This window comes from Hipposideros armiger, unplaced genomic scaffold (genome assembly GCF_001890085.2).
Source record: "Hipposideros armiger isolate ML-2016 unplaced genomic scaffold, ASM189008v1 scaffold_187, whole genome shotgun sequence".
Lineage (NCBI taxonomy): Eukaryota > Metazoa > Chordata > Mammalia > Chiroptera > Hipposideridae > Hipposideros > Hipposideros armiger.
In genome coordinates this window covers 2077970-2103365 of record NW_017731537.1, presented here as the reverse complement: position 1 = coordinate 2103365, position 25396 = coordinate 2077970, and the positions used below count along the sequence as shown (strand labels likewise).

Here is a 25396-nt window from a genome sequence, read left to right as displayed (position 1 = left end):
AATTCCCTGCAAGGTCACCTAGCCCGTCTTTTCTCTTCCTGCCTCACTTCCTCTCTGCCTCTTGCTCCCTCTGCTCCAACTGCTGCTGCCTCCTTGCTGTGCTTGAACACTTGGCTCTCACCCCCTAACCCCCTCACCCCCCAGCTTCTGCCTGGACTGTCTTCTTCCTGGAACACTTTCCTGGGAACACTCTTTCCCCGGATGTCCTCAGCTTCCAAATTACCTCCTTCAAGCCTCTGATCAGTCTCTTTCTTAGTGAGGCCCACTTGACTACCCTCTTTAAAATCCCAAGACCCCTGCCCCGGCAACCCCCCTCACTCTGCTCTACTTTTCCTCTTTTCACTTGTCGTAACATACAAGATCATGTACTGATTTATTACGTTTTTGTTTATTCCTGTCTCCCCCTCCTGAAAGGTAAACTCCAAGAAGGGAGGGATCTTTGTGACATTATTGCTGCTGCTCTAACATGTAGTCCAGGGCCTGGCCTGAAGGCAGTGTCTAAAAAGTGTCCCATGAAAGAAAGCAGTCTCAGAGGCACTGGGAGCGCCTGCCAGGGAAGGTCATCACTCCGGTGGCCCAGTCCTCAGGGGTCTCCCAATCCCGCCCCTGTCCCTCGGCCCGGCTTGCCTGACTCACCTCTGTCTTTTGTCTGCACTGTAGGTCTGGCCTGGCCTCTCTAGCTGTAGGCCTAGGCTGCTTGTGCATGGCCCAGCCCCTTTCTCCTCCCCCAGAGAGGCGGCACCCGCCTGGCTGGCTCTCAGTTCTCTTGCGAGTTCACTGCACGTTCCCTCCCGCCCTCTCGTCTTCCTCAGGTGCGTGCAAGGGTGCTGTGCCCAGCACCGGGCTGCCCGGGAGGACTGCTATGAAGATGAAGCAGTGTAGACAGCTTCGTATGAAGCTGGCTGGGCAGCTTAGTGAGTGCCAGCCACTGAGCCTCCTCTGTCTTTCTCTTCCTCTTCCCGGCTTGTCTGGCTCTGCCTCCCAGAGCCTGTTCCTGGTGGAGTGCACACACTTGCACTCTGCATAAAGAAACCCCACAGAGACCTGGATTCACATTCTGGAGGTGTGAGTCTGAGTTACTTCACCTCTCAAAGCTTCCCTTCCCTTGTCTATCACTCACAGGGTATGAAGGAAAGCTCTGGGTAAACTGTGAAGCCTCAGGCATTTGTAATTTGAGATTATTATTGTTTTCTGGGTTCCCCATGAGAGAATTTCTGAATTCCCAGGAGTGATGTTTGATGGTGAAATTTCTGATTCTGGGCAGGTGTGTGAGGCCTTAGGTTGTACAGGATGCATCGATCTGTTTACTCATCCATCCATGTTTCTGAGTGCCCACAATGATCTAAGCACTGGAGTAAATACAGCAGGAAACAGAACTAAACTAAACTGAATGCGTCCCCTTCCCTTGGGAAGCTTCCAGGCTGGGGTTGGGGGGCTGCTGGGGAGACAGATAATTTCAGTAGGAATGAGCGGGGAGACCTAGATGGGCTACTCACAATCACTTCTAATGAATTTATCACTTTTTTGAACTTAAAACCTTCTTGCCCTCTCTTCCTGCTCCTGCTGTCCCCAGGCCCCTCCTGCTTTACCTGTCTAGTTCTTCATTTCTTCATCTCACTACAAATGTTACAGTCTCTCGGGAAGTCATCCCAGTCTGGATTAGAAGCTCTTGGGCCTGCTTTGTTAGCGCTGAGCTTTTGCCCCTTGTGGTATAATAAAAAATATACTTTTGGTCTTTGACTCCAGTTCCTGGCACAGAGCTCCTAAGTGATAAGATTGCCTTTTGTATCTACTGCTGGGGGCTCTTAGATAGCTTCAGGAAGGGGGCTGGTTGCTAGAAAGACCAAGCCTTAATTAGGGGGTTGGAACTTTTAGTCTTTCCCCACACCTAACCTCCACCAGGAGGAGAGGGGCTGGTTTAATTTCAACAGTCAATGATTTAGTCAATTCTGCCTACATAATGAAACCTTGATAAAAACCCCTAAACACTAGGGTTTGTGGGAGCTTCTGGTTTGGCGAACATGTGGAGGTGCTGAGAGGGTGGTATCCTCAGAAAGGGCACGGAAGCTCCACGCTGCCCCCCACCCCTACACCTTGCCCTGTGCGTCTCTTCCAGTTGGCTGCTCCTGAGTTGTATCCTTTATAATAAAGGGATAAGCTTAAGTAAAGTGCTTTTCTGAGTTCTCTGAGTCATTCTCACAAACTACTGAACCTGTGGAGGGGGTGTGGGAATCCCTGAATTTGTACCTGGTAGGTCAGAACTATGGGTGGCCCCCAGGATTTGCAATGGTGTCTGAAGTAGGGGAGGTCTTGTGGGACTGGGCCCGAAGTCTATAGTGTGTGCATTAACTCTAAGAGTTAGTGTTGGAATTTCATTGAATTGCTGGAAACCCAGGTGGTGTGGAAGAATTGGCTGTGGGTATGGAAAACCACATACATGGTGTCACAAGTGGTGTTAGAAAAGGACATAACAACCTTGGTACACACACTACAGTGGTGGCCATTTTTTTAACTATTGGTTTTTGTCTAAGTCACAAACGGAAGCAAGGATTGTGTTGCTCTTGGTCACCAGTGCAGTCCCAGCCCCAGCCCAGGGCCTGGTCCAAGGGAAGTGCTCAGCAAATAGTGGTGGATGAATGAATGAACAGTGGGCAGCAGCCACCAGGATTCTCAACCCCAAGGGCATAGCTTGGGGAGGGAAGGGCTCTGGAGCTTTGGCACTTTTTTTAAGGTGTGTGTGTGTGTGTGTGTGTGTGTGTGTGTGTGTGTGTGTGTGTCTGTCCACCCTATTTGTACATCCTTGCATACCCCAAACATGAGACCCAGTCCTTTAATCTCAAAGCTGGGGATTCTTTTGGGACTACTGGTATCAAGAAGTTGTGTACCCAGCTGTGTTTCCAAAGTGATCCTGATCTTTCTGCCACCGTTCCTGATCTTTCCTGATGACTCTTGCCCTCCTGTTGACCTTCAGGAATACAAGCTACTATCCTAGGAGTTTAAAAGGTTCCTTTCAGGTGGTCCTCCTGTGACAGGGTTGCTCTGGAAGGCGAATGAGTTTTCTCTCTCCCCATGTTTCTGCTCTAAAATTTGGCTTGTCTTGTGCGTAGCATTCGTATTCATGAGGCCCTCCCATCATTCCCTGGACACATATTTTTGGAGCACCTGCAGTGCCTTGAGCGCTGCTCGTAGTGGGACCCAGAGGAGAACCAGATTTCGGGGAGTGGGGTGGGATGTTTATAGGTTCCCTCGCCTCCACTGCATAACAACCCTGGAAAGTGGGATGTACCTCCCAGTTTTGGGTGGGAGGAAACAAGCTCAGCTGTACACAAGGTTTGCACAATAAGTGGGTTACAGAGCTGGAATTGGAACCAGGTCTTCTGAAGATAAAGACTGGCTTTCATTCATTTGTACAAGGCTGAGAAAAAAGTTAGCAGACTTGGGGCTTCTGAGATGTGATGACTCTGGGCAGGCACCTTGCCCTTCTGGGTCTCAGCCTCCTTGTCTGTGATTTGGGGTGTTTGCTCACTAAGGAGCCTGGCAGCTCCCCACCATGCCCTTGAGGCTGTGTCCAGCTTGTGTTTTGAGGAAGAAGCAGGACCCAGGCTTTGGACATCACCCAGGAGGGCCTGCTGGGATGGGGGGCCCCGGGCTCCTGGACCCCCAGTTGCTGTTGGCAGTGGCTGTACACAAGGTGGTGAACAGCATTCAAGGAGGTGGCCTTGACCTTGCTGTTTGGAGGGGAAAGTTCTGAATTCCAGCCTGGCCTCTGCCAATGTCCTATGCTCTCACTGCGCATAGGCAATTACTTAATTTCTCTCTGCCATAGTTTTCACATCTTGATTGTCTTGAGATTAAAATCTTGATGGCCTTTTAATAGTTGATCAATTCTATGTTTACATTGTTTCATCATCAACTTTGGAGCTGTCCTTGCTCTATATGTTTTGGATGTGATCATTTCAATTTGTTGAACCAAACAATTGACTTCTCTAGCTTTTAATTATAAAAAATTTCAGACCTGTGAAGAGTAGAGAGAACAATATAATGAACCCACGTGTACCTAATACCCAGCTTTAATGATTATCATCTCGTGTCTAAACCTATTAAAAACCTATTCTTGGTTTTTAACTTTTTATTTCAAAATAACGTTAGACTTTCAGAAAGTTGCAAAAAAAATGGTACAGAATTTCTGAATACCTTTCACTCAGCTTCCTCTAATGTTAACATCTTACATAACCGTAGTGCAAATGTTGAAACCAAGAAATTAACACTGATACAGTACTATTAACTAATCTTCAGAACTTTTTTGAGTGTGTTAGAGGATTCCCACCATCAGCTTCAGGTTCAATGATTTGCTAGAAGGGCTCACAGAACTCAGAAAAGCTGTTACTCTCATGGTTATGGTTTATTACTGCAAAAGGATACAGATCAAACTCAGGAAAGAAAAAGGTGCACAGGATGGAGTCCAGGAGAGACCAGGCATGAGTGTCCAGTTGTCCTCTCTCAGTGGAGCTGTGTGGACAGCACTTAATTCTCCCTGTGTGACAACACACATGAAGTACTGAAACCAGGGAAGCTCACCCCAGCCTTGGCGTCGAGGGTTATTTAGGCATCAGTCACAGAGGCCTGGCATGCTGGTGTGGCTGACCTTAGTTACTCAGTCTCCAGCCCCTGCAGAAATAAACTGATAGCACATGACCCAGGGCTCCACACGTCGTTCATGTAAAGTGCCGGGCATGGCCCCAAGCCCCAGGTGTACAGAGACTGTTCAGGCAGAGCGTTCCAGAAGCTTAGAGGTTTTCTCCCAGGTTGTCAAGGGCCAGTCTTTTCTTTGGAATGTGCAGGTTTGAAATCCTGCTGTGTTAGCTATTTACTGCACGTTGAGTTTTGCCAGTTTTCCCAATAATGTCTTTTTTCTGATTTAGGACCCAGTCCATGATCCCACGTTGTATTTAATTGTCCTGTCTCCTCCAATTGGTACAGTTCCTCAGTCTTTCTTTGTCTTTTATAACCTTGATACTTTCAAGAGTACTGGTTAGGTGTTTTTTGGAATCGCCTCAATCTGAATTTGTTCTGAGATTAAGCTCTTGTTCTTTTATTTGCCATTAGGTATGTCATGTACATAACTTTTTATTTTTGGTTATTCAAAGGTATTTGTCTTGTTACTGATTTTATCCTATATTGCCAACAGGCAGAAATTTAACTCCTCGTAGGTACAATTAAGATACTATTTTGTGTTCTTTATTTTCATAGTTTAAGAACATTTAACTTTCATTTGCAATGTTTTCTGGGTATGGTATAAGGTGTAGATCTAAATTAATGCTTTCTTTTATATTGCTATTCTCTTATAGAGACATTTATTGTTATCTTTCTAGAACAAATTCATTTGCTGAATGCATGAATAAATGTTGAGTAGTATTGTGTTAATCTTAGTACCTCATATATTAACTTCTTATATTTGCTTGATTCTATTTTGGAAATAACAGTTTTGTGTTGGTGATTCATTATTTCTGCCTTATCTTGATATCATATAGTTTTATAATTATCCTTTTGTTATGTTTTGAAATTTTAAAATTTGGTAGAGTTGAGCCCATCATTTCTCTCTCTTTCTCTCTCTCTCTCTCTCTCTCTCTCTCTCTCTCTCTCTCTCTCTCTCTCTCTCTCTCTTTCTCCCTGTCTCTCTCTCTCTCTGTAATTTCTTCAATTTCCTCCCCTTGGCATTCCTACGTGCTTATTCTTTCAGATGAATTTCTGTAGTGAACATTGATTGTTGTTGCCTGCTCAGCAACCCTTCCCCTTATTTTGTTTAGAAAATTCTTCTTTCAGATTAAGAAATACACATTTCCAGTTATAAAAATAGTCATGGGGATGTAAAGTACAGCATAGAAAATATAGTCAGTAATACTGTAAGAGCTGTGTGGTGACAGATGATTACTAGACTTTTTGGAGTGATCAGTTTGTGAGGCATATAAATGTCTACTCACTATATTGTACATTTGAAACTAATATAATATTGTATGTCAACTATAAGTGGAAAATTTTTTAAAAAAGAAAATCCTTCTTTCTGTGAGGAACTCATATGCTTTGGGCGGGGTTGTTCTGCTCCCTGGGACGAGGGGTGGACAGTCAAAGGAGTGGATAATATGGGGATGGAGGAGGTATGGTGTGTGAGGAAGGATGGGGTGACACCTCCCCCAAAAACGAGGACTGCGAGAAGGGCAGAGGGTTTGGGGGTGACCAGCCACGAGGGACGGATGGATGCCAGACAAGCTTAGGGCCTACGAGAAATAAACAAGTGGAAATAGGACTTGGAGGGGTCAGGTCAGTGACAGATATGGCCGAATGAAACTGCTGAGGAAAGGGAAGATGATAATTAACTTCTATTGAGGGTTGGCCATGTGCCCAGTACTTGCCAAATATTTGATGTTTGCTGACTCAGGCTGCTCAACAACCTGCGATGCTGGTGCAACCGGAGCCTCATTTTACAGACAACAAACTCAGAGACGTTAAGTAACTTGTCAGAGGTCACCCACCTGGTGAATGGCAGAGCGGGCCGTTCCACTCCACCCCCAAATCTAAAGTCTGTCCGACTTTGTAGCCTGGGCTCTTTACAGCCATGCTGTCCACTGTCAAGATATCTTTAAAGGGGAGAGAGAAAGAAGGAGAAGGAACTTCCATCCTTTGAAATGTGCCAGGCCTGGGCTAGGCCCTTTGTATGTTCTCTCCCGTTTCTGGACCTGCTGGGCATAGTAGGTGCTCCGTGCCTGCTTCTCTCCTTGCTGCCACTTCCCCAGACTTCCTGGCCACGGGCAGGCATGGGACCCGTACGTCCCACTCGGCCACTGTCTATTCTCAGAGCCGTGAGTGGGGTGGGGCTGGAAGTTTTGTCCCCGGGGCCCACTCTGCCAGACTGGTGTGGGCCAGGCCACCTGCGGCGAGGAAGGAGGCAGGAGGAAGGCCATTTGGTCTCGGCGAGCTTGTGGAATGTTTCTGGTGACAGATGGGAAAGCTCCAATGTGGGTGCTTTGCAAAACATCCTCCTGGAGGCTCTAGCAGCAAATGCCGCCAGAATAAATATGTAGGCTACAGTCAGGAAGGTGTGGGTTCACGTCTCGCTTCCACCACCTACTGGCTGTGCCTTTGGGTAGTGGCTTTGCCTCTCTACACTTTGAATTCTTCACCTGTAACATGGAGGTAATGACAGTCCCGGGGGAGTAAATGAGAGAATTCATATAAAGTATGAAGTCCAGTCCCTGGCAAGACACTAATACTCAATAAATATAGATATCATCATCTGTATCATAGATCTGGAAAATGTGGCCCAGCAAGTTGCCCATGTTCATGACAGATACTGACTGGCAGAGTTGGGGCTTGAATCCAGGCCTGGGAACAGAACAAGCCAAACACTGGCTTTGCTGGGGGAATGAACATTTTAAACATTTTATCTTATTGGTGAACAGTGTGTTTTCCCAGGACCCATCAGCTCCAAGTCATGTAGCTGTTTCAATCTAGCTGTGGAGGGCGCAGCTCAGTGGCCCATGTGGGGATCGAACCGGCAACCTTGGTGTTATGAGCACTGTGCTGTAACCAGCTGAGCTAACTGGCTGCCCAGAATGAGCATTTTAGATCAGGTGCCCCAAAGTGTGAGCTGCAGTGGCCTGGTCCCCTGGGAAACCCTTCCTTGGAGGGTGACCCCCGGCTCACTTAGCTGTTGCCAGGCAGCCCAGGAGAGCTGCCGCGGTCCCTGACTGGGCAACGCTACTCGTCTCTCTAAAGTCCTTTCTGGGAAGTAGATAGGCTCACTTAAGGAGAGGGCCAGTTTTGGGGGAAAAGCCCAACCCCGTGTCTTCTCTGGGTGAGAGTCGGCTGATGATCAACTGAAATAATTGCGACAGGCTGAGATGAGGGCAATAACCACTGGGGAGGTGAAGGCTGTGTTCTTGTGCAGCCCAGCAAAAGGGGCACCGTAAGGTAAAGCCCTGGTGGGAGCAAGGTGGTTGGGGGTTGGTGGGTCTTTGGGGCACTGAAACATCAATCACTTAGGCCACTGCTCAGCTATAGATCCAGGCCTGCCACAGCACTGGTAGAGTCTAATCTGTTGGTTGGCTCCAGAAACTGGTGGCTTTGGGGGTGGGGCCGTGACATCGGGGTTGGGGCCATGGCAGTGTGTATAGATGGTCCTCACTCCAGGATTCATGAAGGGCTATGTTGGCCTGAGTCTATTTTTATAGGTGGAAGTCAGACCTCTTAAGTTCAGATGGACAAATGACAAATGGAAGGTGAAATAAGTTCCCGAAACTTTTGGCAAAAGGTCAGGATGGCACAAGAGCCTCCTAGGAGCCTCTTCTAAGATCAAGGCCTGGCTATAATAGAAAAACATGTGTGCATTGCAGACAGACAGCTCTGTGCGAATGTCATCTCTCCACAGGAATTTTTGTGATTTGTCAAGTCCCTTAATTTAAATTTATCTGAGCTTTGGTTACTTCATCTGCAAAATGGGGATGAGGATACTGAATTGTCATGGGTGGTGACATTGCTGGCCTTCCATAAGTGCAGTGGTCATTACTGACACCCATTCACAACCTTTTTGAACATCTACTACATGTAGAGCCCTGGGTGGGGCCTGGTAAGAGTGAGCAGAATCAGACAGGGCCCCTGCCCTCACGGGGCTAGGAATTAGCATAATATCAAGTGTGGCAGGGTGCCCTGCAAACACTACTGGGATCTGAGGGCTCCCCAGGAGCATACACTGCAGAACAAGGGTGGGAGAGTCCCTCTGCCTCCTAAGGCCTCCCTCTCTCCCAGGTTTCCTATTTAGTACTGGTCTGCCGTTGAAGAGGTGCTCTCCAAACCTAGACCAGGATCTGTGGCCTGATGAGTGTGAGACTGTAAGAATGGCGCTTGCTGCTCCTGGCTCCCCGTGTAGAGCAGAGTCTGATGTCAGAGCCCCTGCAGCCGCCCTTTTCTTCTCCACGGTCTCCAGGGCTGGGTGGTGGCCCGGAGAGGGTGTGTAGGAGCCAGTGGGGCCCAGGTGTTCTGGTGAAAGCCCAAGAGGCCAAAGGAAAGCTTCTGAACTAAACTGGCATCTGTGGGCCAGGGTCAAAATTGTGGAGGCAGGAGGCAGGTGGGTGACGGGGATGGAGGGGCTGGACCTGGGAGGAGGCTGGGTGTATTGCAGCCCAAGAAAGGGGAGAAGGAGTCTCTCACTCGCTCACTCGCTCACTTAACAAACACTGATTGAGCGCCTGTTACGTGCCCGATGCCCTATTTGGCCATTGCCTTTTCTCAAAGCTGTGAGTGGGCTGGGCGGGGCTTCTTGCCCCTCGGGGGCCACTCTGCCAGATTTACATGCGCCGAGCCACCTGCTGGCTGGAAATGAGGAAGCAGGAAGGCCATTAGGGAATAGACAGAAAGCTCTGCCCTCATGGTGCTGACATTGTTAGGAGAGACACACAATCAATAAGTAAAATACATAATATGTTAGATGGTGATAAATATAATAGTAAGGAGGAAAAAGAAGGCAGGGAAGGAAGGGATAGGAAGTGTGTAGGAGATGTTGAGATTTTAGATGGGGTGACTCAGGTGTACCTCGTTTAGCAAGAGCATGAAAAATGACCTGAAGGAAGTGAGGGAGTGGGCTGTGTGGCTCTCTGAGGGAAGGCCACTCCTGGCCATGGAATAGCAGGTGAAAAGGCACTGGGGCGTGCTTGGGGATTGTGAGGAGGCCAGGCTGGCTGGAGCTGCCTGAGTGAGGGGGCGAGCGGTGGGAACTAGGTCAGAGGTAAAGAGGGAGCTGGCCATAGAGGAACTTGTAGGTCGCAGGAAGGACCCTCCTGGGAGCCAGTGGAGGCCTCTGTGCAGAGGAGTGGCAAGATGTGCCTGAGATTTTAACAGGATCATTTGGCTGCTCTGTTGAGAACAGACTGTATGGGGCAGGGGCAGAAGCAAGGCCAGTGAGGAGGAGGCCACGTCAATAGTCCAGATGTTTTGTTTCCTACCGTGCCCCCAGCACATGGCATGCTTCCTGGCACAGAGCAGACACTCAACAAATGTTTATTGAATGATGTGTGGACTAGTGGTGTCTAAATACCAGCCTTCAGACTGGTGCCATGTAGGCTATATGGAGAAGTACAGAAAAACAGATCCCAGGCACTGCTGCTGGGGATCCTGATCCGATAGGTTTCTGATGGAAAAGAGGATTCTGGGTTTTCAGTACAGGCTGCAGGTAATTTTAGGCAGCAGGGCTGACTTTCTGTGTCATTTAGGAATTTTTTTGTCTGCAAGTAACAGAGACCGAAAAACAACGGCTTAAACGAAAAGGGCTTTATTTTTATTTACAGAAATTCTGGAGGAGGATGGCTGCTGGCATTGGCTTGGTCAAAAGATTAGATAGAGTCAATGTCTTTCAGATTCTCTTGGCCTTTTCCTCATTGAAGCAAGATGGTTGCTGTGGCTCCAGGCATCACATCCTCAATCAAGGCAGGAAGAAGGGAGGGGCAGAGAGGTGTTATCCATGTCTCTCTCTTTTGTCAGAAGAGCAGAAGCTTTCCCAGAAGTCCCTGTAGACTGCCTCTTAAATTTCACTGGCCATACCTGGTCACATGCTCACCCCAAGCTGCAAAGGGGGCTGAAACAGTGAGAACCTGGATTTGCAACCCCTACAGTTTAGAGAGGAGTTGGGACTGACCACCGGGGAGTGAACAAGCGTGTCTGCCATGGCTCCACTGGACAACGTGGTACTTGAGTTCCCTTCTACTTCTGGAGCTTTGTCTCTGTGACTTGCTGCCTCCATGGTGCACCCTGCGACGACTGAGTGAAATCCCAAGCATTCCCTTGGAGGGACCTACTCCAGCCTAGACACTCTGCCTTGCTTCTCTTCACATGTCTGAACGACACACAGACCGCTGAGGCAGCTTCTTTGGGGAAGCGGTGCTCTTTCTTAGGGATGGTGCGTCACTAGCATCACTCTCGCCTGGCAGTCATTTAAAATGGCAGTACCACATTCTCAGTAAGACAGTCACCTTTGAGAGCCTTTTAGAGCTCTGCTTACACACACACACACACGCAGCATGTCTCTATTTACACCCCTACACTGGCACCACACACAGGAAAGGGACAACATCTTCGGTCACCCTCACACCCAATGAGGTGGAAGACCAGCATGACCTCATTCCTCTTGTAAGTCCCGCGTTTGGTCCAAGAATCAAACTGCATCCCAGTGGCAGTTCTTTCTGGCAGTTTGGGCAGGGTGTGTGTGTGTGTGTGTGTGTGTGTGTGTGTAAAATGTTTTTCCAGCCCTGCCCTGTCACCTTAAACGACAGGTTTACAAAGCCAAAGGCAGGGGTCTTATTCTTCAGGGGAAAAAGAAACAGGCCTTGTTTATTCTCTAAATCTTTAAAAATGTGATAGGAGCAAAAGATTAAAACATTTGGTATTGCACGGGGGGATTTTTGAGGGAAAAATGGGTGAAGTCACTGGAGCTGACCCAAGTGGCAGAAACAAGGTAGGGAGTGGGTCTTAGGTTCAGAGGCTGAAAATGGGGACTCAAAGGAGTGGCAGTGGGGCCTTCAAACCATTTGTTTGTGTTTCCAGAAGCCTATTGACAGCACTGTGTATTTGCTCTCCACAGGCTTTAGAAAAAGGTAATAAAACAAGAAACAAAAAAAAACCACCTTCTTTTTTTTTTTTGGCTAGAATTGCATCACAACAGCGTGGTAAGAAATGCAGATTGGCAAATATATACATCTCTGTTGAAAACCACAATCACATACCTGACACAATTTTGTAGATGTTAAAAGTCTTCTCAGGCCTGGGGTCCCTGGGATGGGCTGGATAATTAAGAGCCCGGGGGCCTGCAGAGGTGGGTGGGAACCCCCAGGGCTGAGGTCCATGGGAGTTGGGGAGCAGAGATGGTTTTAGGGATGATGTTTCCAATACTTAGCATTCTTGGATGCTCTAGCCTTGCTACTTAGAATGTGGTCCTCAGACCAGGAGCCGAGGAGCTTATTAGAACTGCAGAAGCTCAGCCCCCGTCACAGGTCTACTGAATCAGAAGCCTTAATTTAACAAGATCCCTAGTGACTTGCAGGCACGATAAAGTTTGAGAAGCACTGTTCTACACTTCTGGGAGCAGGAAGGCTGCAGCCCTGGCTAGGCATAGTTACAAGGTCCAGACAGGGAGGGCTGTGGAGAGGAGAAAAGACTGTAAAAGCATGGGTGTGGGGGTAAGGCTGGCAAACTCTAAGAAGCTGTCTTTGTTAGTGCTCTTCCCACCTGGCATGGTGTGAGCCACAAGGCCACCTGTGGGCTGTCTTGTCCTTCTTCAAGCACAGCTGCACTTGAACCATTATCCCCTTGGTTGGCTTTCAAGGCAGGTGCCCCGAGATGCTCCCCTTAGTTGCCCCAAACCTGGCTGCAGGTAAAAGCATGGGCAGGGGAGTTCTCTGAGACCTGTGAGACCAGAGAAGCAGGGCCCATGGGGCTGGGCAGAATGGAGGGCTTGTCAGACCAGGGAGGCCCCTGTCCCTCCTTCTCAGCTCTTCTAGAAAACCCTCATCAGGACTCGAAGCCCCTTCAGGGAGAGGTGCCTTGTGAAAGTTTTCCCAGCAGTGGCTTCCTCTTGGAACAGGAAGGATGAGAGCTCAGAAGGAAAGTCTTGGGAGCTTGGGGACCCCCCACTTTGGGGGTGTGGGAGTAGTTGGACGGGTAGGCTCTCTGGAGCATGCATTTTTACAGGAGCCAGCGTGAACATCACAGATGTCCCAAGGCCCAGGGCTGCCAGATACAGAAGCACTGCAGGAGGGTGTGGGGGCCAAGGGGGGGCTGTGGGGGGCCTGGATCTCCAACAGGCAGCTCTACAGCACTCTTTCTTCACTGGTCAGCGTGGTGATTCTCCGCAGGTTTTCCCTGACTTTAATAAATTCGGGGGCACGGTCCTCTTCCTTTTCGGGTGGTTTTTCCAGCTGAAGGAGAGAGAAGCAGAGGTGTGAAGGGGGTGGGGTTAGGGGACTTCTGAGTCTCAAAAGCCACTGGGTTTGGACCAAGGGTCCTCTCTGGGGAAACAAAACCAGGGATCAGTTTTGCCACCGGCCTGGTAGCTGAGGGGACAGGGCATGAGACTAAATGCTCCCTGTGAAGCCTAGTTCAAATTGTGTGCCTCATCTGGGCCTCAGGTTTCTCATCTCTAAAATGAGAATGCCATCTGATTCACAGGGCAGGTGTGAGAATGAAATCAAAATCAATATGCCATAGATTGGGCCAGCCAGGAAACAGGCTCAGAGAGGGGACGCCAATGGCCCAGAGTCACACAATGAAGTGAGTGGCAGAGTGAGGACTCAGGCCAGTTGTGGACTCGTGGTCTAGGCCTCATTTTGCTCAGCCTCCTCCCTCTTGCCAGCTGCGCCACAAGCAGAGCCCTTCCCTGGGCCAGGAGCATTCTTGGAGGAGGGGCGGGCTGGCGCTAGGTGACCCCCCCACCCACCTGGTTCAGCCTCTGCTGCCGTCTCAGCAGCTCCTGCTCAAAGGGGCACTGTAGCCGCTTGGCCTCCAGCTCCTCCATCTTCTTCTTGATGATCTGGTTTCGCCGGCGGTGCTCCAGGACACGCTGCAGCTCCGGCTTGCTGTCCACGCCCAGGCCCCTGGGGTGGGGGGAGCTGTCAGGAGACCCCAGCTTCCCTCGCCCCTGTCTCAGGGCTGCACCATTATCTCATGCAATCCTCCTGGCAGCCCCGGGAGGTGGAACCATTACTGTCCCATTATACAGAGAAGGGAAGTGAGGCTCCTAGGACTTAAGACACCAGTCCAAGTCACCGCCTTGAAGGGCCTGAATGTGAATTTGCACCCAGGCCTGTCTGACTGCGGAGACCAGGTTTTATGTTATTTGAGGCTATTTTCTCAGGATATGTTTTCTAGAGGTGGAACTGCTGGGTCAGGCTCTTTTAAACAATTTTGGACACATATTCCCATCTGTCCCCTCTTAGAAAAGGTTATCCAACTTATACTTCTGTCAGCAGTGTACAGGGCATCTATTTCTCCCCACTGTCACCATCCAATCCTTTTGTATTAACAGAGACTCTGGTAGGCAAGAAATAATATCTGGTTTTCATTTGTTTGATTATCAGTCACATCAAACATCTTTTGAGATGTTTACCAGCTATTTGCATTTCTTCTTTTGTGAACTAACTATACCTATCTTTTGTTCATTTTTTTCTCCCTATGAATTTATAAGAGATGTGTATATATTAATTTTTATCTGTTATTTATATTGCAAACATTTCCCCTGATTTGTCTTTAGGCTTTTTAAAAATTGTGGTGAGGTTTTTTGACATTAAAAGTGATGACTCTAAAAGGCAATCAGAGAAATTCTCATGATATAAAGTGGAAAAAAACAAAACAGACAACACCAAGGATACCAAATGTTACCTGTTGTGGCACAGCTGAAAACAAGAATGAAAATCACAGCCCGCGCCAATACTAGCAACGGCCAGTAGAGGGCACTGCGAAGGCGCCGCTGCCTTCGTCCTGGAATTGGTGAGCTGGGCGGTTATTTCCCAGGCCTGGGAGGGGAGGGAGACTCCGCTTCCCTCGCTCGCCTCTACATTTCCTCAGTTGCCGCCTGTCTCTCTCACTGCATCCCTAGCCTGCCTGCTCCACTGACGCCTCCTCTAGGATTGTGACACCAGGACTTGTGACTCTTCCCAGGTCCACACATCTCCTCTGGCCTGCCTCACAGTCTGTGCCCCAGCCACACTGAGCTGCTCAGTTTCCTGTCCGTTTGTAAATGCTCATCCATCTGCTGGGAACATAACCCCTCAAAGCACCCATCATACCACCTGGTTATGCATCCATTTCCTCTGTTAGGGCAGGAACATTTCTTCTTGTATCCCCAGGTCTGGCACAGTGCCTGGCACATAGTAGGTGCTCAGTAAACGTATGTGGAGGACAGGCACAAAGTGGGTAGCTGGGTAGGAGAACAGGGCTTTTGGGCCTTCGTAATTTCTGCTGGTGACCACGTGGGGCACCCTCAGCCTTCCTCAAGTCTCCAGGAGCCCCAGGATAACTGCCTGGCCTGCCTTCCACGAGGGGCACCTCCCCAAGCCCCAGCAGGCATGAGGAGGCGCTTGGGTGAGGCAGCCGAGCTCCTTTCCCACCTTCTGTGGTTCATGAGCAGCTCTCGGTGTAGCTCCTGGTGGCTCCGGGAGGCCTTCACGGGGTTCAGCAGCTTCTTGGGCTTGATGAGCTCCGGGTTCCACTCTCTGTACTCGGGCCTGGCCATCAGGCCTCCGATGTCTGCCCGCTCCCTCTGGATCTCCGAGTACATTGAGGCTGTAGAGGTGGGTGGGGGAGTTGGTCAGAGCTGGGACCACAATCTCACTCGTCCCCATGGACACAGTTGAAGGCAAGGGTTTTGGCGTTAGAAGAACCTTGGCCGCCTGTTACTGTGCAGCTCTGGGTGGGCTAGCTGACTTCCTGAGCCTAAGTCTCCTCATTTGTGAGATGGAAACATTAATAAATGAACCTGTACACAGGGTTGTAAGGATTGGAAATGATGTTTGTAAATTGGGGTATAGAGGTAAAGTGCTACTGAGTCACAAAATATACGTTGACACGTGCAAATGTTTTTGGCCTGATAGAAAAAAACAGTTCCCCTCCTATAAAAGGAATTATGTTTGAGTTTCTGATTTTCAATGAGCTTGTATCATAAAAAGATATTTTAAAAGACCAATATGTACTTGTTAAAGATACTTTGGATAAATGCAGTGATTAAAAGAAAATATCACCCCTTATTGTCCAGTTTCCCTATCCATAATTCCAAATCTCCTGTGGAAGCATCCAGCTTTTCTCTTTCTCTGGATCAAAGAGGAGAGTGTAAAATCCAGAGACTGCTATATCTCTAATTACACAGGGATGGCCGTCATCTTTAATGCAGACGTCTGTCTTGAGGCCTCACTTCCACCACAGCAGCTTGAAATGTGTCAATTTACTTGTAATTCAGGCAAAAGGGATCCCTTCTTGACAAGTTGGCTACATATCCGTGAAGTGCCCACAAGCAAGTACAGAGACAGACAGAGAGAGAAAGAGAGATTTCTTAAGAAAAAATCTCATAGGGGTGACACAGTTTGGCTATTAGCTCCTTATATTAATTAGAGGGAAAATTTGGCATTGGCTCTGCCCCCTTCCTGAGTCCTGCTTTTCTGAGGTTGAGCCTCTACTGTATGCCAGGCACTGGCAGTGTTTGGTCTGGTATGTAGTAGACACTCAATTAATATTTGTTGGTAATTTATAATAGAACCTTTGAGGTTGTATATATGAGGAAACTGAGGCTCACAGAGGTTGGTCTTGGGGAACCCGTGCCTTAAGGCATGTGGTTTCCATGTGGCATCTGAGGATGTGTCCCCACCTCACACACCAGGCTTCAGTGCCCCCTTTTGAGGACCGCCATTGCCTATGGACAGACCCTCGCTACCCCCACTAGGAAGAGAATGAAAGTTATTTTCTGCCTGAGTGGGGTTTTTTTGATGAACAGGATTTTTCCAAGTAAACTAGACAGGGATGGTGGTCGGTGCGAAAACCTGAAAGTGAGTAATAGCTCAGTGAGGTTGGGAAGTGGAGGAGGAGGGGGTTTGATGGGGTGTAAATTGCAAGGTGACATGTAAGGGAATGTAGGCATCAAAGGGGGGACTGCATTGCAAAATGGTGGCATGCCAGATACATGTTTAGCACTTCTATTATTACCCGTACACGGTGCTGTTAGGGGGATTAAGTGACAACACATATGTAAAGGTGCTGTATTATAAAATATTTTGGATATAGTCAGATTAAGTGTCAGAACAGAGAGACATACCTGCTAGTTTTTTTTTCTTGAATTCACATACTCAGAACTGTTTCTAAAATGAGAATTCCAATAATTTCCTTTCTTCTCTTCTTTTTCATAAGGCTGTTGTTTGTTTCTAGGTTATGTCTTCCCCAATTTTTTGGTTCTTAAAAAATGATTATGGTAGTATTTAGTTAAAAATAGGTACTTGACAAAATAAACAGTTGGCTATATCAGTTCTCTCCCTGTTTAGAAATGTGGATATTTTCTTAATCTATGGGGTTAAGTTGTCTGGGAGCCAAAGCATTAGATATTCTGATACAGACAGGAGTTTGGGGAATTTTTCTTCCTGCTGCTGCCTATTGTGATTACCAGGGGCCACCAATCGTTTTTTACTAATTCTCAGCTGCACTCTTTCCTTCCTATGTCCTTAGCTCTCATCCTATCCAGGCCATTGTCACACCACACTCAAATAATTGCTGCAGCTCCTTGGCTATGGTCCTGCCCTTAGTCCCTTTGTGTCCCGAACCTTCCAGAGCATCATAATTTTCATCAGTCACACCATCTTTAAAACAACTAACTGTATGTTGCCAAAGTGATAAGGCAGGAAACAGAAGTAAGTTGTATAACTTTAGGAAAGGAGAGGGCAGAGTTAATATTTACTTAAGATATCACTATATATCCAGAATTTCCAAATGGGCTAACAGAAAAGCACTCAGAACTAATGAGAGAATTCAAGAATGTGGCCGGATACAAAATAAATACACAAAACCAAGAGCTCCTGCATAACAGGGATGACCACTGAGAAAGTACACAGTAAAATTAATCATTCTACAATACGTCCGTGTTCCTATAACTTGCCAGGTATAGTAGTAGACACTGGACACACACAGGTGAACTAAGGGAGCAAGGTTCCCGCTCTCACAGAGCCGACATCCTCCCAGGAGGCCGCCAGTACACATGTACACATGATGACAACTTGCACGGAGCCCGCTGAAGGAACTAGGGGAGCTGGGATGGAGACCAACCGGAGGACCCACCTTCAGCCAGGTGCAGGGGAAGGGCTTCGCTGAGGAGGCGCCATTTAAGATCTGACGGTTGAGAAGGAGGAGGGGGGCTGTGTGGGGGCAGAGGGAACAGCATATGTGACTCATGCACCTTGAACAAGCTTGGTCTGTTCAGGGAACAAAAAGGCATAGTGTGCCGGGAGTGGCGTGAGCGAGGGACGGGGCGAGTGGAGTGAGGCTGAATGGGTGGGTTCGAATGGTGCAGAGATCGCGTCTGATTCTATTTGAAAAAGGTCATTCTCGTCGCTGTGTTGGGAAAAACTGTCAGCAGGTTTGGGAAATTTTTTATGATTTTGGTTTCTTTTACTGCCAATGGGAAGTCTATCTCTCCCGTTAAATTCCAGAGGAAAACATCTGATTGGCCAGGCTGAGACCCTTCACCCATATGTCACCAGCAAGCCAATGGGTTTGCCGCCCCGAGGCCAGGCCCCACCGCCACCGAGTGGGGCTCAGTCATGTAGGGTCGTGCCAAGAGGGTCCCTGCATTTCTATTGTGCACAGGCTCTGCAAATTATGTAGCCAGTCCTTCATCCTAGGTCCAGTTAGTGACTAGCTCTGCTCAAAGATCAGCTGCAGGCCTTTTTATTGTTAATGAAATCAGCAGTGGGCTGTGGGGGGTGGCGTTTCCCTGAGGGCAGGGGAGTGCAGAGGGGCAGGCATCCTGAAGGGTGTGGTCAGTCCTTTAGCCCAGAGCTGCAGGCTAGGAAAACCTCTGCCTTTGCCAGTTGGTGTGCTGAACTCCAGCAAACTCCAGCAATCGTGTGAGATTTGTGGACCTGTGTGTGTCGGGGGAGCAGGCCTCAGAGAGCTGCTTAGCCAGCCTTCCTGCCTCTTAGGTTAATCAAAAGAGGCCTCTGCATGGAAGAGCTTCACAAAGATGCTGGGACAAAAAAGGCTGCTCAACAAAGCCAGGTGCTAGGTTGAGAAAATCCGGGGGCTCCTGGGCTGTGGTGGGCCTCCTGAGCACAGGTGGGGACCACCCCCAGGGCTGTTCTGGCCAGATCTCTCAGGCTGCTGGGGTGTCCTGAGAGGTCTCAGACTCTGGGGGAAGTGGCTATGATGGGCAAAGAGGTGAGGTGAGGGGAGCATTAGGTCATCTTTGAAAAGAAAAAAAGATGGCTGCCCAAAGGAAGAGATGGTTAAGGGAGAGAAACGGGTGGATTGAGAAAGGGACTTGTGAATATCTTTCACTGGTTGTCAAAGAAATGCAGAGTGAAGCTTAGGTGTATAGGATGTTGGAGCCATTAGGAGCTGGATTGAATTTCAGCTCTGCCCCTTCTCAGCTTTGGGCAAGTTTACCTACCCTCTGCAGCAGGAGCCCGTGAACTGTAGCCTTTGGACCAAATCCAACCCTCTGGAACACAGCCATGCCCACTCATTACTTATTGCCTATGGCTGCTTTCCACTAGGACAGCAGAGTTGAGGTGTGACAGCTGCTCTTGATCAGCACCCTTCTCCATGAGGTTGTTGCAGAATAAATGAGGTGATACTTGCAAGGTGCCTGGCAAGTGCCTAGCACGGAGTTGAGTCTAAGACTCTTAAGTGTTGGCTTCCAGGGCAGACACATACAGCAAGGCAGGCTGTGCACTGCACAACCCCAGGGCTTCCCTCCTGTGGATCAAACTATGAACGGAGCCCCTGGAATTGCAGTGTGGCCACCCCGGTAATTGTTTTTTTTAACAATTACTATTAATAAATCCCATTCCTAGTCTTGGATTGAGCTTTCTCACCCTCCTTTAAAACTGCACTGGTTACACCAGGGATCTTAATGCTGGCTGCACATTGGCATCACCAGAGGAAGTTTGAAAAATACCAGTGCTTGAGTCCTACCCCAGGGATTCTGATTTATTTGGCCTGGGAGGTAGTCTTTGGGATGTTTAAAAAGCTCCCCAAGTGATTCTAATAGTCAGCCAACTTTGTAAACCATGGAGTTAAAAAATTAAAAAAATCAAGCTTTTTTGCTTTGGCATGGGTGATTTCAGCTGACTGGTTGGCTTGGTTATCATGGATACATCTTATTAAGGTCATAGTTCTTAGCAGCTGTGTGACTTTGGATGGGTCTTTAACTTCCGGGACCCTCCTCGTCTATAAAGTCCAGATGTTCTGACGACTGGATGAGCTAAAGTGCAGGGCAGCCAGTGAGTGACAGCTAAATTGAGCATTTTGCATGACTACAAGATGGGCAAATCATTCTTACTTAATATGCAGGCTGTGGGACTGACCTCATATTTTGGGGGTGGGAGGGGTGGGTAATAATAGGTCAGAGGAGGGATTGGGATCTTCTCACTTGGTTCTTCTCTGGTTCTTCTGATGACCTAAGGGGTCCCATAGCTCCTCCCCAGAGGCTCTGCAGGATGTCAGCCTCACTCCAGACGAGGTTCAGCTGGGATCACTAACTGCTTCCAGGGTGAGCTTTCCAGGATGCTGGGCATGTGTGGCTAATGTTAGGGTGGCAGCTTTGAAACCAGATACTGGCACCCCGCTGGCCACAGGAGAGCAATAAGGAGAGATGGAAGGGAAGTGGCGCTAATGGAGACCCAGGTCACGGTTCATTCTGAACATAGCTGTGGGACCCTAAGCTAAGGCCTTTATGTCCCCTTCCCCTGCTGGTGGTCCTGGTTCTGTCTTTAATGGCATCCATCATAATAAGTGGCACATGAACCCATAAAGCAAAGTGGTTAAGACAGATGTTTGGGGGAGACAGACTGGGTTTTAATCATGGCTGCACTCCTTCCTAGCTGTGTGACTTTGGGCAAATAGCTTAACAGCTCTGGGTTAAAGGCAATACTTACTATGGGTAGGTGTACCTCCTCATGGGGCTATTTGGAAGGTGAAATGATATAATGTGCATGATGGGGTTAGCCCACTGCCTGGCAGAGTGATGCTCAGTGAAGGCACACTGTGGTCCTGTCCTGAGGGAACCTGTGATGAGCACTCGGCATTTGATGAAGGCTCATTCACCTCCATTTGGATTTTGCAATTGCCTTAGCAGGAAGCCAGCAGTACTATTTCATTATTCCCACTCTGTAGATGAGAAAACTGAGGCTCAGGGAGGCCAAGCTACTTGTCCCAAGATACACAGAAAAATGACAAAGCTGGGACCTTCAGATTCCAAATTCAGTGCTCTACCACGCCACTGTTTTCCAGGCACAAAATGTCTTTCAGTTAACAAAGCGGTTTACGTCACTTTTCTCTGGATACTCAAGAAACCCCAATGGAAAGGAAATGTGAACCCATTTTATAGATGAGAAAACAGAGGCCTTGTATCAGGGGACTGTCAGCCCACATGAAATACAAACTCACTGGGGAGCCCCAGCCCAGCCCCAGCAGCTTTGGGCTTAAGCCAGACTCCACTGGCCTGTTTGCCCATTGCTGGTCTTTGTTTAGGGGGGGCCCAGCTCCATGGGGTGTTGGTCAGTCTTCATTCCTCTGCCCTCGCTCCCCTGCCCTTGCTCCTGTTCAAGCCACCGGGTTCAGAACATACTTGGGCCTTCTTGCTTCATCATTTCATGAGGTGGAGGGGCAGAGGGAAGAGAGGATTTTAAAATAACCACTGGCAAAGAAGAAAGAGGCATCCAGTAAAAGTGACAAGTGTGGCCACTGGATTTCCCAACTTTCTTGCTTTTTTCCTCCTTGTGAGGAAAAGTGCCCACTTGCATTTCACTGGCCAGCAATCAAAGAACTGTGTATCTGGGAGCCATCTGCAGATCTCCCAGCAGTCTGTGACCGCCACTTGTCCACTTGGATGTGGCCTCCCCACCCCATGAGAAAATGACTCAAGACAAACTTCCGGAACACTTTGCTTGGGTCTACTGTGACCTTCTAGTATGTGAGGAGAAGGTCAAGGGCATGCTGGCTTTTGAATCAATTCCACAGCAGAGTCTAGGGCTGGACATGGAAGAGCCTTAGCAAGGTTGGTGGAGAGTGTTGTGTAGTTGGTCAAGGCGCAGGTGTCAGTGGAGCAGATATTCCTACTGGCCCACCAGTGGCACGATGCCAGCCAATCCACTTGGCAGATGCCTCAGGGGAAAGATCCCAGCAGGTACTCACCACCAACAGAACTAAGAGCCACTTAGGATCCAAGCCACCCAGAGACACTGCTGCTGGGGCTGCTTCACAGTGGGGAAACCACTCTGATATGTTAGCGTTTCCAAAACGTGACACGCCCAATCCTATAACCCCTGATTTCTGGCCCAATCCCAGACTTCTGGCCTCGTACTGCAAAATGCAAAGGCCAAATTCACCAGAAAGGCAGGCTCAGGTGAGGTGTTAATGCTGCGGTGTGCCACTATTGCGCTCAGCACCTCGCAGGTCTGTCTCATGACATTCTTACAACAGACTCAGGAGGTGGGTACTATCGTTACCCCATTTTACAGATGAAGAAACTGAGGCTCTGAGGGGTCATCTCATTTCCCCAGATCACACAGCAAATGAAGGCACTAGAATCTGAGCTGAGCTCTGATGCCCAAACCGGTGTTCTCTCAGCGGTGCCACCCTGCAGCCTTTTGTCAATCAGTTATGAGGAGAATGAAAAAAGCCATACTGTACAATAATGGACTTGGGTGAGGTCATAGTCATGCATAAACTTGGATTCACCTGAGGATTTAGAAGACAGAGATCAACCAGAATGGAGGGCATGTGGGTGCTCCCTCCACCTTGTCTCCTATGGTTTTGCCCAAGCCCAGGGTGCCAGGAGGCATCGCCCAATCCCCCCAGATGGGGGACATAGCCCGGGTACCTAAGCTCCAACAGCTCAGCTCCCCTGACCGCCCGCCCGCCCCGGTGCTCCAAGGCTGCCCTCCTAACCTCGCACCTCCTCGGGGCACAGCACCCAGCTCCACAGTAGGCGAAACAGAAGAGAAATGGTCTTACTTCTCAGCAGCGTCGCCGGGAAGGGAACTCGGGGCAGTGCTGCTGTTCTCCTCACTTCACTGGGCAGTCCCAGACTAGCAAGGAGGGCCGCCTCCACAGGGCGGTTCTTAAACCCTCGGAAATCCGCAGGCAGCCGAAATGTGCCAACGAGTGAGGTAGCTCTGCATTCCTGTTTATTCTGGTATCAATAAAAAGGAACTGTTACTATAGTAACGGCTATTTCACTTGGTGCAGGGCCACTTCCACAATGCGGAGCACCGTGTCCAAGCCACACGTTTGAGAGACGCAAATACTTATTTTGTCAGATTGTTGAGGAATAAGCACATGCCAAGCTTTGTTCTGAGCGAGGAGGCTCACTGGAGGCACTTCCCTTGTTTCTAACGGGGAGGTCGGCAAGAGTGCATTCCGGCACCTCCCTGACAGAAGGGAAGCGAAGCTTCCTGCTGCAGGGCCGAATTCTTCAGGAGAGCGCGCTCTGGGGGAAGGGGAGGGGAACACACTGGGTCAGTGTCTGGTCATCCACTGATGGGTCCAAAACTCCATACACATTACTTACTCGATACCCTAAACTTCATCTGAACTTCAGAGAGCAGCCAATTGGACGCTGCCCAGGAGAGGGTGTGGGGGAGTGGAAGCTGGCAGGCTCTGGGCCGGAGCAGGGGAGCGGGCTCATGGGTCAGCCCTGGCTCAGACACCATCCCCTTTGCCAGCCATTCAGTGCCCCTGAGCCTTGGTTCCTGTGTTTGTCAAATGTGGAGAATAGCAGGGTGGTTGGGAGGAAACACAGGTGAGATGACATTAGGGAAAACGTGCAGTCAATGCTCAGTACATAGGACTCCATGTGACCTGAAGGCAAACCCCCCCCCACCCCCGCCCCCCCAGCATGTAGCCCTGTGCCTGGCAGCGTATGCCTTCCATAAGTCCTGGCTCAATGAGTGAATTGTGGATGTAAAAATACAGACTGTGTAGATGCCAGAGGCCAACCTGGGAGCTTACAGGTAATGGAGGCGTTCTCCTAATTTCAGAATCAGTGTTCACTTGAAAATTTGAAAGTATTTTCCAGCTTTTATCATTATCTTTAATTTCTAGCGAGGACGCTGATCTACCAGTTAAACTTGGCCCTCTTCCCACCTTTACTTGCTCATGAAGAGTCTTGTTGTCTGAAAGGTGATGAGGACCAGGACATATATCGACCATGAACGGGGACATTAAAAATGCAATTTTTGTCCTCTTTGGCCTCTATTATTCATTTAACCAACATTTCTTGAGTATCTGCTATGTTCCTGGCACTGTTCTAAGTGCTAGAGATACAGTGTGAATGAGACAGATTATTTCTCTGTGCAGAGGTAACCTACATTCAAGGAGGGGAGGTCAGACAAAACATAAGGAGACAAGAACATGTTGAGCTGTGATGAATGCTATGAGGAGAGTAAGGCTGGGTCAGGTGAAAGGATGGGACTGGGAGCTTAGGATGGGTGGACACCTAAGGTGACATTTTAGGGAGGTGAGAAGGAGTCCGCAGCACAAGACCATTCACACAGGAGAGTATTCCAGGGAGTAAGAAGAGCTAGTGGACAGGCCCCAGGGTGGGAGTGAGCTTTGGATGGAAGACGGCCTCTGGGGCTGGAGTGCTGGGTGTGAGGGGAGGTGGGAGGCAGGGCTGGAGAGGGGGCAGGGGACAGGTCGTGCATGTCCTGGGAGTCTTGGCCAAGCTGGCCCTTCTGGAGCCACTTGGAGGGTCACATGTTGTCAGGTAGGAAATAATTTTCTGGAAACGTGTGTTCCTTTTTGTTTCTTCTTCCTAAATCCTGCCTTTCTTGAGGTACTCTGAATGGTAGCCTCCCCAAGCTTTCCATCCTGCTGTGACTTAATTCCCCTAAATTCTGACAGTGGAGGACTACAACTAAATTCTTGTCAAAGCATTCTTCTCTGCCCCTGGTCCCACATGTTGTCCTGCTCCGCAAATGACTATTTTGGGCATTTTCAAATGGACAAACCACCGTGGTTTGTCTGCACCAATCCCAGTGCCCTCTGACATCTGGAGGAGTAAGAGGGACCCTGGGGAAGGGGGACTGCTGACAGCTTCTGCTCACCGCCTGGGGAAGACAGACCCTGTAATCCAGCTCACTCCAGAGAAGCAGGCTCTGACAGTCCCATGCCACCATTTCCAGTCCCTTACTTTGCATTTTCTTTATTGGGAGACTCTGATGGTAGCCCCAGAGCAACCAAGAGCCAAGGAGCGCTGGGCAGGAACCCCCTGAGGTTGGGTGCCATTTTCCCCAGGCAGCTGGGGCTCACTGTGCTGCTTTCACTAAAGCTCTTCTTACAGTTCCACTTGTACAAACCCATCAGGCTCATCCACCAGACTGCCAGCCTGAGGGCAGCGGTCTTCCCTTATCCTTCTTAGTATTCCTGTCTTAGTACCACGGTGCTCAGTGACAACTGTTGTTTGCAGACACCAAAAACATTGACTATTCCTAAACTGATTATAGCACCATCTTGCTCTGTGTGTCGGCATGTGTATGCACATACAGGCATGCATGTATCTGAGTGTGAGATCAGCGATCAACAGCTACCATTTCCCTAGCCGTACCCTGTCAGTAAGAGACTATGCTACACCTCATAATAGGATGAAATCAATAGCATG

The 25396-nt window shown here is 49.0% G+C and overlaps 1 protein-coding gene across 10 annotated transcripts in view; it reads right to left on the bottom strand.

Moving 5' to 3' along the window:
* Positions 1 to 10305: 10305 nt before the first annotated feature.
* The window catches only part of FAM107A (family with sequence similarity 107 member A), a 70230-nt gene continuing 55139 nt past the window's right edge, over positions 10306 to 25396 (bottom strand). For 4 of the 10 annotated variants that reach the window (XM_019652800.1, XM_019652795.1, XM_019652796.1 and 1 more), the window contains 3 exons: positions 15147 to 15321; positions 13478 to 13649; positions 10306 to 12959 (listed from right to left, as the gene is read on the bottom strand). In XM_019652800.1, coding sequence (XP_019508345.1) covers positions 12852 to 12959; positions 13478 to 13649; positions 15147 to 15316 — 450 coding nt within the window. In that variant the 5' untranslated portion in view covers positions 15317 to 15321 and the 3' untranslated portion in view covers positions 10306 to 12851. Of the gene's footprint in view, positions 12960 to 13477; positions 13650 to 15146; positions 15322 to 22683; positions 22928 to 25396 lie in introns of those variants that run through there. The other 6 variants (XM_019652802.1, XM_019652801.1, XM_019652793.1 and 3 more) reach the window with 6 other exon arrangements.